Here is a 15,502-nt window from a genome sequence, read left to right as displayed (position 1 = left end):
ACGTCTACTCCGGGGTGGAGGGACATCAACTCCGGGGTGGAGGGAGGTCAACTCTGGGGCGGAGGGGACGTTAACTTCGGGGTGAAGGGACGTCAACTCCGGGGTGGAGGGACGTCTACTCCGGGGTGGAGGGACGTCAACTCCAGGTGGAGGGACGTCAACTCTGGGGTGGAGGGACGTCAACTCCGGGGTGGAGGGACGTCAACTCCGGGTGGAGGGACGTCAACTCCGGGGTGGAGGGACGTCAACTCCGGGGTGGAGGGACGTCAACTCCGGTGGAGGGACGTCAATCTTCACATTTGGTTTGTTCCCCAGAATGCGCACTTCGAGGCTCTGACCAACAGTTCCACTTTGTTTGCTATCATGAGCGTTTGTGAGATGCTGACGGTCTTCAACAAACAGACGAATGTTTAGTGAACAATTAAGTGCATAAACTTTGAGTAGAGAGACTGTAACAGAGCCATTGGTTAATTAAGAAGAATTACAAGAACGCCGGCAGACGCCAAGCTCGCTATGGGTTCATCAAATGAAACAACTTTCCCAGCTCAAGAGAAGAGTTAAATGAACCTGGCATAATTAGACTTTCTGTACTCGGGTTCCTTTACATTTTATCAGAACGGTTATAACTGTTTTTATTTATTGATTGTTTGTATAGTGATCAATCGGTTGTATGTCATTACCATTTTCCTCATACAAAGAACACTGGTTTATTTATACGGGCTTAACCCCACACTCTGTACGTTAATTTCGTATCTTTTTGATTTACGTTTAGTAAGAATTTGATGAGATTAAATATAAATAATTATTTAAGTATCAATCTTATTTTATTAATTATTTCAGTCAATTAGGACATCTATCTACTTATATTGTGACTGAGGCCATTTAGTCACTTTGATCTTATCAAGTTAGTTTGAGAAAAACAGTGTTTGCCCCCTTAACGAGCAAGTGTTCCTGCTGCACTGGATACGAATTTACAGAATTAGTTCAAATTTAGGTATCTCCTTGGGTACTGCGAAAAGCAGAATACACTACGCCTTAAGCTAAAATACATCTTGACACCTCATGAGTTTAGGATACGACTGATGTGACTAAATCCAGCAAAGGCCTAAATCATTTATTATTTGCTAATCTATGCATAATTGATTCATGTTTGATTTACTATTCACATTTTATTTAAGTATTGAGTATTGTTACAAGGATTAGCACACTGTGAAAGTTCTCAAGTCCTTTGTCTCTCACCTGTTGAAAACTTAGATGTGTTGTTCATTGTAACTGACCTATAGCTTGCTCTATTTTATGAACTTGGTAAACTAGGATAGTGTATGCGGGAGTTACACAATGTCCCACATGTGTCTGGTCCTTCTCACATGTGTCTGGTCCTTCCCACATGTGTCTGGTCCTTCCCACATGTGTCTGGTCCTTCTCACATGTGTCTGGTCCTTCCCACATGTGTCTGGTCCTTCTGAACCTCCCACATGTGTCTGGTCCTTCTGAACCTCCCACATGTGTCTGGTCCTTCTGAACCTCCCACATGTGTCTGGTCCTCCTGAACCTCCCACATGTGTCTGGTCCTTCTGAACCTCCCACATGTGTCTGGTCCTTCTGAACCTTCCATGTGTTCAGCACGCACCCCTATGCCAACTGGATGAATAGTGGCACGGACAAGAAGAACCACTGTGGCGAGGTGAGTCCACAGTGAGGTGGATAAGCTCAACCACGACCGAAGAAGACGTTTTACAGGGAAGAGAATTTCATGGAGGAATGAAGATGTCGCCTTCCGTACCTACTACCTCACCAGCACCTCACCTAGCATTGTTGTACCACTGCCTGACACATAGACACTCCTGGCCCAATCAGGTTGTATCCTACCTACACCGAGGTTGGTTACCCAGCACCATCTGCATGTGCTCTAAGGGTAACTTAGGGGCAACAGCTACGATAGCCTTCTCAACTCCATAGTCGGCAATCAGCTGTACCTCGTGAAGTGGTAACCTGTACTCCTCTGCCACACTCCGTATTCTCACCACTCCCACAGATGATTCCATAAAATCGTTGGGAAGAATACTCCTGGCTACCATGCTTATGTCAGCACCCGTATCACGAAGAACTGCAACCTCCACTGGGTCTGACTTCCCAAACTTCATGGTGGCCCCGAAAACGAAGGGGTGTTCGCCCATCTTCATTTCCCAACTAATCACATTGGGTCTATAATATAGGGTATGAACAAATACTCTCTCCTCTTCTAACATCAGTCTCATATTCCTCTGTGCTCGTCACACTCACGGGCAAAATGACCTCTTACACCACAGTTGTAGCATCGGCCGCCTCTCCTAGGCGACCACTCCACCAGTCACTCTGGTGATGCCAATAGTAGACGTTCCCTGAGTCCTACTTGGACTCCCCGTCGTCGGTTCCCGGGCAGCAGCTCCTACTCCCGAGCTAAGGTCCACTGCTCACAGCTTGAGGCTTCCTTCCCGCATCCCTCGAGCTCTTGAACCGATATTCTTCACTGGGCAAACTACCCTTGGGAGAGTTCCAGCCCGTCCCTGCTCCTGAACTCTTAAAGTTCCCTTCAGACATGGTGTAAGAGCGATTGTCTGGGCGGTCCCTCCTGCTAAGATGCAGTGTCTCCTCCAGCTTGTTCGCTGTACCTTTAAGGTCCTTTATTCCTGCCTCCTTCACTCTGACCTTGAGTTCCGGAATGGAGCATGGACATGAATTTTTCCATCACAATCACTGTTCAGCTTCTCCATCGTCTCTACCTCTTCGGCCTTCAGCCATCGTAGAAACTTGCGCTCCATGTTCACGAGCAGTCTCAGCATATGACCTTCCTGATGCCCTCGTGCAGTTCACGAAAGCGTTTCCTGTAACCTCCGGGGTTAGTCTATATGAGTGGAGCACCGCTTTCTTGATTGTGTCGTATATGGCACACTCCTCGATGTCCAACATGTTATATGTCTCTCTGGCCTCCCAGTCAATCTACTCTGTACTAACGCAGCCCAACCCTCTTTCGGTCATTCCTTCAAATGTTGCTATCCTGTCAAAATGGTCGAAGAAAGCCTCGGCCTCCAGAGGATCAAAGGTAGGTAGATCGCGCTCCGGGCTTGAGGTCATCCCGACGTGCAGGTATCGAGACTAGCCACGTTCAACGTGCCTCAGCTCGACCTCCCCATTTGCCTCTATCTCGGCTCGTCGCATTTGTAGCTAGGCTTCCCTGTCTTCTCGTTTCAGCTGCGCCGCTCGTTCTTGCTCCTCATGACGCAGCTGTGCTTCTCTCTCCTCTCGACGCAGTTAGGTCTCTAATTGCATTCGTATTATCTCCAGCTGCAACGCTCTTCCGGCTACTATTGGATCCCCCACCTGCTTCCACGTTCACTGCGAGTTCTAGCCACACTGGTAGGTGCTTGGGACGACTCTACTGGGGACGGCCCACTTTGGGATGGCTCCTCTTGGCATGGTTCCACTCCCATCGTCTCCTCTCGAGCTATGTACTGTGCCATGATCTCCTATCCTATGTTCCGCTACCTTAGTCGTCCTCACTCTGATCCCAAGTTGTTGCCACTTGTTGGAGCTGAGCTTGGTACACTCCCAAAATTTTCTCATCCCCCATCCAATAAATTTGTTTACAGTATCCTCTCCCTCTCTATATTATCGAGCATACACGACAGCACAGACAAATTAGTGGGTGCTAATTTCAATGTTTCACTCCCTTAGCGGGTTGGGCAATGCTTCACCAAATTCACTGGCAACACTTTTCTGGCAACACTGTCCGCGAATTTTGGCAACAATTGTCCTGAACTCTGGGCAAACACTGTTGCCCGACCAACGTATGCTGGCAACACTGTACCTCGATGAACGTATCCTAGCAACACTGTATTTTGACGAATGTATCCTGGCAAGGTTGCCATTCTTGTCACAGGGGTGGGGGGGGGGGCTGGGGCTATGCTAGCATGGGGCTGCTACGGGGTTCAGGAGACAGTACTCAGTCTCTCCGATCACGTGACTCCACAGATTCAACTTGTCCCACAGAAGAGGACCAGTAATACCCACCACCGCTGGTCTTCGCTCCCACCACTGTGGGCACCACTGATTCACCCTGGGAGCCCTTCAGTCAACCACGGGGAAAATGTAATTAGCAATTCCGGCCTAGACCCATGGAGGAGTGAAGGAAGACCCAGACTTACCTTTTAACAATGACTTACCCTGAGTCTTGCCTGCCAGACAAAAATTCCAGGAATTCCTTTCCCACCTGCCTTCTCTGCTTGTTGCCAAAGTGTTGCTACTCCTACAGATTTGACACTGGACTGACAGCCCAAGGTACACTTGGGGTGTTGTACCAATAAATCCAAATAACTAATAATTCTAATTATTAATTATTGGATTTATTAGGTATAATAATCTTCATTGCATTTAGAAGATAGCGACAGAGATAGGAGAAAAGAGACAGTGAGAGAGAGGAGAGAGAGAGAAAGAGAGAGAGAGAGAGAGAAGAGAGAGAGAGAGAGAGAGAGAGAGAGAGAGAGAAGAGAGAGAGAGAGAGAGAGAGAGAGAGAGAGAGAGAGAAGAGAGAGAGCGAGAGAGAGAGGAGAGAGAGAGAGAGCGAGAGAGAGAGAGAGTGAGAGTGAGAGGAGAGCGAGGAGAAGAGAGAGGAGTGAGAGGAGAGAGGAGAGAGGAGAAGTGTGAGAGAGGAGAGAGAGAGAAGAGAGAGAGAGAGAGAGAGAGAGAGAGAGAGAGAGAGAGGAAGGAGAGAGAGAGAGAGAGAGAGAGAGAGAGAGAGAGAGCGAGAGTGAGAGAGAGGGAAGAGAGAGAGAGGAGAGAGCGAGAGAGGAGAGAGAGAGAGAGGAGCGAGAGAGAGAGCGAGAGAGAGAGCGAGAGAGAGAGGAGAGAGAGCGAGAGAGAGCGAGAGAGAGAGAGAGAGAGAGGAGAGAGAGAGAGAGAGAGAGAGAGAGAGAGAGAGAGAGAGAGAGAGAGAGAGAGAGAGAGAGAGAGAGAGAGAGAGAGAGAGAGAGAGAGAGAGAGAGAGAGGAGAGAGAGAGAGAGAAGAGAGAGAGAGAGAGAGAGAGAGAGAGAGAGAGGAAAGAGAGAGAGAGAGAGAGAGAGAGAGAGAGAGAGAGAGAGAGAGAGAGAGAGAGAGAGAGAGAGAGGAGGAGAGAGAGAGAGAGGAAGAGGAGAGAGAGAGGAGAGAGAGAGAGAGAGAGAGAGAGAGGAGAGAGAGAGAAGAGAGAGAGAGAGAGAGAGAAGAGAGAGAGAGAGAGAGAGAGAGAGAGAGAGAGAGGAGAGAGAGAGAGAGAGAGAGAGAGAGAGAGAGAGAGAGAGGAGAGATGGATCAGTGGTATTCCATGGGCAGACTGGGGAGACGATCCTGTGAGGACTATGGCAGCCAGAGTGACTGTGACTGCCGGCACCGCCTCCCCTACCAACCGTTGACCACAGGTCTGGCAGTATCGTACTACACTCCAGGCCCGGGCACCAACTTCCCACACATAACACATACAACAATGCCTACTATAGGTTCTTGGCATTGGTTATCCTCTATAGGTTACATAGGACCTTTATCACACACAAACACATATACACACATTGCAAGAGCACTGAACTACAGGCCAGTTTCCCCTAACTTGTATACCATGCAAGGTGATAGAAGATCGTGAGGAAAAGGCTCGAATTTGTAGGTCAATAGCTTTGTAACACACCACCAGCAGGGGTTCAGAGATGGTAAATCGTGCCTCACGGGTTTAATAGAATTCTATGACCAAGCAATAAAAATTAGGCAAGAAAGAGAGGGTGGACAGACTGCATTTTCTAAAACTGTCAGGAAGCCTTTGACACATACCCCATAAAAGGCTGATAGAAAAGTTGGAGCAACAGGCTGGAGTAAAAGTGTAAGTGCTCCAGTGGACTAGAGAGTATCTAAGCAACAGGAAATCAGCGAGTAACTATGAGGTGGGAGACATCAGAGTGGGAAGATGTCACCAGCGGAGTCCAACAGGACTCTGTACTTGGACCCATCCTGTCTCTAATTTATGTAAACGATCTTCCAGAGGCATAGATTCATTCCTCTCAGTGTTTGCTGATGATAGAAAAATTCTGAGAAGAATCAGAGATAGACAGAGATAGATGATAGATAGATGAAGATAGACAGAGACTACAGGACGACCTGGTAAAAAACTGACGGAACGGTCTAGAAAATTGGCTACAAAAGTTCACTCAGGAAAGTGTAAAGTAAATGAAATTAAGCGAAGGGAGCAGAAGGCTGAACACAAGGTACCATCTGGGAGGTGAAATACTGCATGAGTCAAATAGAGAGAAGATCTGGGGGTTGATATCACGCCGAACCTGTCCCCAGAGGCCCACACCAAAGGATATCATCAGTGGCATATGCTAAGTTGGCCAAAATAAGACCTGCCTTTAGAGACTTGTGTAAGGAATCGCTCAGGGCCTGTATACTACTTATAACAGCCAATCCTGGAATATACAGCTCCAGCCTGGAATCCGTTCATAGTTTAAACACAAGAGAAAGTGAGGAGAAGATTCAGAGGTATGCCACCAGACTCGTCCCGGAACTGAGAGGTATGAGCTACGAGGAATGGCTAAAGGAGCTGAACGTCACATCCTGGAAAACAGAAGAGTAAGGGGAGACATGATAACCACCTACAAAATTCTCAGGGGAATTAACAGGGTAGACAAAGACAGATCATTAGCACGGGTGGAACACGAACAAGGGGACACAGGTGGAAACTTAGAACCCAAATGAGACACAGAGACATTAGAATTTTTTTTTCAGTGTCAGAGTAGTTAACAAACGGAATGCATTAAGTAGTGATGTGGTGAAGGCTGACTATACACAGTTTCAAATGTAGATATGTTGGAGCCCAGTAGGCTCAGGAATCTGTACACCAGTTGATTAACAATTAAGAGGCGGGACCAAAGAGCTAGACTCAACCCCGAAAAGCACAACTAGGTGAGTACAACTAGATTAGTACACACACACACACACACACACACACACACACACACACACCACACACACACACACACACACACACACACACACACACACACACACACACACACACACACACACACACACACACACACTACACACAACAGACTAAAATGGAAAAGGTTCAAAGTTTGCCACCGACTAGTACCCGAGCTGAAGGTATGAGCTACGAGGAGAGACTACGGGAATTAAACCTCACTTCGTTGGAAGACAGAAGAGTTAGGGGGGACATGATCACCACATTCAAGATCCTCAAGGGAATTGACAGGGTTGATAAAGACAGGCTGTTTAACACAAGGGGCACACGCACTAGGGACACAGGTGGAACTGAGTGCCAAATGAGCCACAGAGATATTAGAAAGAACTTTTAGTGTCAGAGTGGTTGACAAATGGAATGCATTAGGAAGTGATGTGGTGGAGGCTGACTCCATACACAGTTTCAAGTGTAGATTGATAGAGCCCAATAGGCTCAGGAACTTGTACACCTGTTGATTGACAGTTGAGAGGCGGGACCAAAGAGCCAGAGCTCAACCCCCGCAAGCACAACAGGTGAGTACATACACAACACCACATACACACACACACACATACACACACACACACACATACACACACACACACAGGATAAGGCAGGACAGAGAAGGCTGGGCAGACTGCATATTTCTTGACTGCCAAAGCCTTTGATACAGTACCGCACATGAGACTGCTATACTTTCTTTGAGAGGCAGGCAGGAGTAAGCGGAAAGGCCCTTTCATGGGTGAAGAACTACCTAACAGGAAGGAGCCAGAGGTTAATGGTAAAGGGCGAGAAGTCGGACTGGCGAACAGTAAACAAGTGGAGTACCTCAAGGATCGGTGCTGGGACCAATCCTCTTTCTAATTTACGTAAATGATATGTTTACAGGAGTGGAATAATACATGTCAATGTTTGCGGATGACGCAAAATTAATGAGAAGAGTTGTGACAGACGAGGATTGTAGGATCCTCCAAGAGGACTTAAACAGGTTGCAGAGATGGTCAGGGAATGGCTACTGAGTTTAACACCAGTAATGTAAAGTTATGGAAATGGATCAGGTGATAGAAGACCAAAAGGACATTACACAATGAAGGGGAACTGCCTACCTGTAACGATTCGAGAAAGAGACCTGGGAGTGGATATGACACCTAACCCAACTCCTGAGGCACATATAAATAAGATAACGACAGCAGCATACTCTACACTGGCGAAAATTAGAACTTCATTCAGAACCTAAATGAGGAGGCTTTTAGGGCGCTTTACACTGCCTACGTGAGACCCGTCTTAGAGTATACCGCGCCATCATGGAGCCCCCACCTGAAGAAACACATAAAGGAAACTGTAGAAGGTTCAGAGGTTTGCGACGAGGCTTGTCCCAGAGTTACGAGGGGTGGGATATGAAGATCGTCTGAAGGAACTAAACCTTACGACACTAGAGAAAAGAAGGGAGAGAGAAGATATGATAGGGACATATAAAATACTCAGGGGAATTGACAAGTGGAAATAGATGAAATGTTCACACGTAATAATAACAGAACGAGGGGACATGGGTGGAAACTGGAAACTCAGATGAGTCACAGAGAATGTTAGGAAGTTTTCTTTCAGCGTGAGAGTAGTGGAAAAATGGAATGCACTTGGGGAACAGGTTGTGGAAGAAAACTCTATTCATACTTTTAAAATTAGGTTATGATAGGGAAATGGGACAGGAGTCATTGCTGTAAACAACCGATAGCTGGAAAGGCGGGATCCATGAGTCAATGCTCGATCCTGCAAGCACAAATAGGTGAGTACAAATAGGTGAGTACAAGGATCTGAGAAAGGACAGAAGAGAGTCAGCTTCAGCGTGATATACTCGAACATAGATGGGATCACCAGCAAGGCAAGTGGAACTAACGGGAAAGAACACAAAGAAGTGAACCCAGATGTAATCGGACTCACAGGAAACAAAGCTCTCAGGTATCATAACGAATGCGTGTTTCCCCAGAACTACACTGTAATAAGGAAAGAGGAGGGAAGGACGGGGAAGAGGTGGAGTGGCCGTACTAATGAGAAAGGAATGGAGCTTCAAGGAGATGGTCATCCCGGGCTGCAATGGTTTTCAGAGACTACGTAACAGGCACCATAACATTGGGAGGACCAAAAGTAGTAGTAGCAGTTATATATAACCCTCCACCAAATGACAGAAGACCAAGGCAAGAGAATTACAAACAACAACATGGCAGTTAACACTATAATTGAGAAGGCAGCCTCTACTGCCTGTAGAATAGATCCCATCTGCTCATCATAGAAGACTTCAATCACGGAAAGATATACTGGGAGAACAAGGAACCGCATGGAGGAGAGGATACATGGAGAGCCAAACTATGGAGGTGGCGACAAGAAACTTATCTAAGCCAACATGTCAGGGAACCCACTAGGATGAGAGGAAACGATGAACCAGCGAGACTCGACCTAGTCTTCACTCTGATCGACTCCGACATAAGGGAAAATCGGCTATGAGGCCCCAGTAGGAATGAGCGACCACAGTGTACTGGCGTTTGAGTATCTGGTTGAAGAAGGGTTATTGAACTCGAGGAGGGGTACTGAAAACAAAAAAATTGGCATTCCAAAGGGAAACTATGAGGTGTTAAGAAAATTCCTAACAGATATAACATGGGAAACAGAGCTCAGGGAAAGACGGCCGTAGACATGATGGACTTCATCACGCACAAGTGCAAGGAAGCAGCAAACAAGTTGTCCCAGTCCAAAAGGAAAGCAATGAAATGAAGATGAGAAGCCCATGATTTAATCAGAGATGTGGGCTAGCTAAACAGCAAAGTAATAGGGCATGGAGAAACTATAGGAATAACAGGACACTTGAGAGCAGAGAAAGATACCAGAGTGCCAGGAATGAATATGTCAGGATGAGAAGAGAGGCAGAAAGACAATACGAAAATGACATCGCTAGCAAGGCAAAGACTCAACCCAAGTTGCTGCATAGTAACATCTGGAGAAAAACAACAGTAAGGAACAGGTAATGAATATAAGGATAGAGCAGATTGATTCACTACAAACGACATGGAAGTGTGTGAGGAACTGAATAAGAAGTTCCAGGGTCTTCACCGAAGAGCAAGGAGAGATTCCAGAGATAAAAGAGGGAATAGTTAACCTGGAACCACTGGAAGAGTTTGAGATTACCAGTGGGGAAGTAAAGAAGTGTTTACTAGAGTTGCATGTGACAAAGGCTATAGGCCCAGATGGAATCTCCCCTTGGATACTAAGGTAATGAGCAGAAGCACTGTGCCTGCCACTCTCCATAGTGTATAACAAATCACTGGAAACAGGGGAACTGCCAGAAATTTGGAAGGCAGCTTATGTAGTTCCAATATACAGGAAAGGGGGATAGGCCGGCGGCACTGAACTACAGGCCAGTGTACCTAACCTGCATACCATGCAAGCTGATGGAGAATATTGTGCGAAGAAAGCTAGTGGAACATCTGGAGCGAAAGAACTTTGTAACACAGCATCAACATGGGTTCAGGGATGGCAAGTCCTGCCTCATAGGGCTAATTGAATTCTACGACCAGGCAACAAAAATCAGCAGAAAGAGAGGGCTGGGCAGACTGCATATTTTTGGATTGTCAAAAAGCCTTTGATACAGTACCACATAAGAGGCTAGTGAGAAAGCTAGGAGATGCAGGCTGGAGTGAAAGGGAAGGTACTTCGTTGGACACGGGAGTACGTAAGTAACAGAAGACAAAGAGTCACTGTGAAGGGGTGAGGTCTCAGATTGGCGTGACGTCACAAGTGGAGTCCCGTAGGGGTCAGTCCTTGGACCAATACTGTTTCTGATATATGTAAATGATCTCCCAGAGGGTATAGAATCGTTTCTCTCAATGTTTGCTGATGATGCAAAAATTATGAGGAGGATTGAAACAGAGGATGATAGTAGAAGGCTACAGGATGACCTAGACAAACTGAATGAATGGTCCAACAAATGGCTGTTAAAGTTTAACCCGAGCAAATGCAAAGTAATGAAACTAGGGCGGTAGAAACAGGAGGCAAGACACAAGATACAGAATAGGAGATGAAGTACTTAATGAAACGGAAAGAGAGAAAGATCTAGGAATTGATATCACACCAAACCTATCTCCTGAAGCCCACATCAAAAGAATTACGTCTGCGGCATAAGCAAGGCAGGCTAACATTAGAACAGCCTTCAGGAACCTGTGTAAGGAATCGTTTAGAATCTTGTACACCACATACGTAAGACCAATCCTGGAGTATGCGGCCCTAGCATGGAGTCCGCACCTTGTCAAGCACAAGACGAAGATTGGAAAAATTTCAGAGGTATGCCACATAGACTGGTCCCAGAACTAAGAGGCATGAGTTACGAGGAAAGACTGCGGGAAATACACCTTACGACAACTAGAAGACAGAAGAGTGAGGGGAGATATGATCACTACCTACAAGATCCTCAGGAGAATTGACAGGGTAGACAGGATAATCTATTCAACACTGGCGGATACGCGAACAAGGGGACATAGGTGGAAACTGAGTACCCAAATGAGAACATGGACGTTAGAAAGAACTTTTTCAGTGTCAGAAGTAGTTAACAGGTGGAATGCATTAGGCAGAGATGTGGTGGAGGCTGACTCCATTCACAGTTTTTAAATGTAGATATAATTGAGCCCAATAGGCTCAGGAATCTGTACACCAGTTGATTGACAGTTGAGAGATGGCCCAAAGAGCCAAAGCTCAACCCCCAGCAATGCACAATTAGGTGAGTACACACACACCACAGGGACCTCTCTCTCCCTCTCCCACTCCCTCTCGTCCCACTCTCTCTCTCTCCCACTCTCTCTCTCTCTCCCACTCTCTCTCTCCTCTCCCACTCTCTCTGCCTCTTCTCCCCCCCCTCTCTGTCTCTCTCTGTCTCTCTCTCTCTCTCTTCTCTCTCTCTCTCTCTCTCTCTCTCTCTCTCTCTCTCCTCTCTCTCTCTTCTCTCTCTCTCTCTCTCTCTCTCTCTCTCTCCTCTCTCTCTCTCTCTCTCCCTCCCTCTCTTTTCCATTCCCCCTTCCTCTCTGCCCAGCACACACACACACACACACACACACACATACACACACACACACACACACCTCCCCCCTCTCTCCCTCTCCATCTCTCTCTCTTCCCTCTCTCTCTCCCTCCGCCTCTCTCTCCATCTCCTCCTATTCTACTTTCTTCTCACTTCAGTGGAAGGGTCGGATCCCCCACCCACCCATTTATCTCTCCCTTTATCACTCCCTTTCTCTCTCTCTCTTTCTCTCTCTCTTCCTCTCTCTCTCTCTCCCTCCCCCATCCAGCTCTGCCTTCCTGACAAATCCTATTACGGCACAACTATAGGAACAGGGGCAAGCATGGCAGCCAGAGGTACCAGGGGAACAGGGAAGAGCCAAGGTGAGGAAATGAAGGAAATGTTCGCCCAGTTTCTGGAGGACATCAAGAGTGAGATGCAAGAAATGATGCAGGAAATGAAGAACGAAATAAGCAACCTGAAAAGAGAGCTGACAGCAGCAAAGAGGGAGATTAGAGCCCTCAAAGAGAATGGTATCGAGGCTGAGACTCAGAAAACCATCCAGGGAGAAGGGTGGTAATAGTTTTTGGATGAGAATGCCACAATAAAAGTAACATTTGCGGAAATACTAAAAAAACCTGAAGTAATGACTGCAGTGATGGAGGTGGCCATGAAAGCAGCCACCTCAAAGGAGGCGGAACGCTCCACTAGCCACTGCTGAAAAGGAACAGATCAGTGGTTGCTGTGGGTATTAAAGAGCAGGAAGTCTCTAATAGGACAGAGTGGATGAATAGGACAAAGCAAGCAGTGAATGAAGTACTAAAGGCACTAGACATGGAAGGGGCTGAGCAAAGCAATGAGAACGGTTTTCAGGCTAGGTTGTACAACAAAGACGAGACCAAATGATAAAGATAGTGTTTGCAAATGAGAGCATAAAGGAGAAGATCCTATCAAGGAAGAGCTCCCTAAAAAACGTGGGAAAATTAAAAAATGTATTCCTCCAGAGAGACATGACAAGGGGAGAGAGAGCCGTGGCGGCAGAAGCAAGGAAGAGGCGAAGGGCGAGAGGGGAAAAACCAGGAAGTCACAGCTCCCAACACACACACCCCAGAGGGCGAGGGGGGAACCCACAACCAGCTACCCAGTAATACCAGAAGGGGAGGACAACCCCGCCACCCTCCTCTGCATAGAAAACCCCCCTACCCCAAAACCCTCCCTGCCCCCACTCAAATGATCAGCCAAATCTCCCTCCCCCCACACCCAATCCCCACCCTTCTACCCTCCCCTCCTCCCGAGTCCTCCCTCCCCCCCTTTCCTTCCCGTCCTCCCTCCCCTTTCACCCCATACCCTCCCTGGCCCTCCCCCTTCAATAGATCCCGCCCCTCATCCCAGTATCCTCTGAGACCCTGTTATCCACCTCACAGGTCCTCACACCCATGGAACAGCCTCCCCCACCAGCAGAACACTCACCAAGGAGGCGATTTGAGAAGGGACAGAAGAAAGTGATCCACAAAGCAATGTACACTAACACATTGGTATTACAAATATAGCAAATGAGCTTGGAGAACGGGTACTAGAGGAAAACCCAGACATAATAGCCCTCACAGAAACAGCTCACGATAACGATAATAAACGCAGTGTTCCCACAGGACTATTATGTTATGAGGAAAGAGAGGGAAGGAAGAGGTGGGGGTGGTGTAGCTCTGCTGGTAAGAAAAGGCTGGGATTTTGAAGAGATGGATATTCAGGGCTGTGAAGGTTTCAGTGACTACATAGCAGGTACCATAACAAATGGAGGGAAAAAAATTATAGTCGTAGTCATATATAATCCAAAACCAAATGACAGAAGACCTAGACAGGAATATGATAGAAACAACATGGCCACTATTAACATAATAGAAAGAGCAGCTTCTGTTGCTAGCAGGAATGGATCTGGACTACTTATTATGGGAGACTTCAACCATGGAAAGATAGATTGGAAGAACAGAGACCGCATGGAGGACCAGAAACATGGAGAGCTAAGCTGCTGGACGTGGCAACAAGAAACTTTCTAAGCAAGCACATCAAAGAACCAACAAGAATGAGAGGAGAAGATGAACCAGCAATGCATGATTTGATATTTACCCTAAATGAGTGGGATATAAGGGAAGTTAAGATGGAAGCGCCCTTGGGAATGAGTGACCACAGTGTATTGAACTTTGAGTACCTGGTAGAGCTAGGACTTATCTCCCCCCCCCAAAAAAAACTAGGAATCAAAAGGCTGGCATACTGAAAGGGGAATTATGAACAGATGAGAAGTTTCCTAAGTGAAATACCTTGGAACACAGACCTCAGAGATAAGTCTGTACAGGGTATGATGGACTATGTTACCCAAAAGTGTCAGGAGGCAGTAAACAGGTTCATCCCGGCCCAAAATGAAAAATCCGAGAAGCAACAGAAGAATCAATGGTATAATAGGGCATGTATGGAAGCGAAGAAACTGAACAAAATGGCGAAGAGGAACTTCCGGAATAACAGAACACCAGAAAGCAGAGAGAGAGATACCAGAAAACTAGGAATGAGTACGTCAGGGTGAGAAGAGAAGCAGAGAAAAGTTTTGAAAATGATATAGCAAACAAAGCCAAGACCGAACCAAAGCTACTCCACAGTCACATCAGAAGGAAAACAACAGTGAAAGAACAGGCATTGAAACTTCGAACAGGCGAGGACAGGTATACAGAGAATGACACAGAGGTGTGTGAAGAACTCAACAAGAGGTTCCAGGAGGTCTTCACAATAGAACAAGGTGAGGTCACTGTGCTAGGAGAAATGGAGGTAAACTAGGCGGCCATGGAAGAGTTCGAAATTACGAGAGAGGAGGTCAAGAGACACCTGCTGGATCTGGATGTTAGAAAGGCTGTTGGTCCAGATGGGATCTCACCATGGATACTGAAAGAGTGTGCAGAGGCACTTTGCTTGCCACTCTCCATAGTGTATAGTAAGTCACTGGAGACGGGAGACCTACAAGAAATATGGAAGACGGCAAATGTGGTCCCAATATACAAAAAGGGCAACAGGCAAGAGGCACTGAACTACAGGCCAGTGTCCTTGACTTGTATACCATGCAAGGTGATGGAGAAGATCGTGAGAAAAAACCTGGTAACACATCTGGTGAGAAGGGACTTCGTGACAAATCACCAACATGGGTTCAGGGAGGGTAAATCTTGCCTTACAGGCTTGATAGAATTCTACGATCAGGTGACAAACATTAAGCAAGGAAGAGAGGGCTGGGCGGACTGCATTTTCTTGGATTGTCGGAAAGCCTTTGACACAGTACCGCATAAGAGGCTGGCACATAAGCTGGAGAGACAGGTAGGTGTAGCTGGTAAGGTGCTCCAGTGGATAAGGGAGTACCTAAGCAATAGGAAGCAGAGAGTTACGGTGAGGGGGTGAGACCTCCGATTGG

The 15,502-nt window shown here is 46.9% G+C and overlaps 2 protein-coding genes across 2 annotated transcripts in view; one reads left to right on the top strand and one right to left on the bottom strand.

Moving 5' to 3' along the window:
- LOC138351750 (putative golgin subfamily A member 6-like protein 19) overlaps nucleotides 1–15,502 on the bottom strand; it is a 417,660-nt gene that overhangs the window by 67,532 nt on the left and 334,626 nt on the right. The gene's annotated exons all lie outside the window — the stretch shown is intronic.
- Nucleotides 2,924–15,502, top strand: part of LOC138351554 (putative golgin subfamily A member 6-like protein 19) — a 94,550-nt gene continuing 81,971 nt past the window's right edge. Inside the window, exons 1-2 of the mRNA XM_069303347.1 lie at nucleotides 2,924–3,082; nucleotides 3,325–3,580. Of these exons, the coding sequence (XP_069159448.1) occupies nucleotides 2,924–3,082; nucleotides 3,325–3,580 (415 nt within the window). The remainder of the gene's footprint in view (nucleotides 3,083–3,324; nucleotides 3,581–15,502) is intronic.

The sequence above is a fragment of the Procambarus clarkii genome, chromosome 50, assembly GCF_040958095.1.
Source record: "Procambarus clarkii isolate CNS0578487 chromosome 50, FALCON_Pclarkii_2.0, whole genome shotgun sequence".
NCBI lineage: Eukaryota > Metazoa > Arthropoda > Malacostraca > Decapoda > Cambaridae > Procambarus > Procambarus clarkii.
This window is presented reverse-complemented; position numbering and strand designations above follow the sequence as displayed.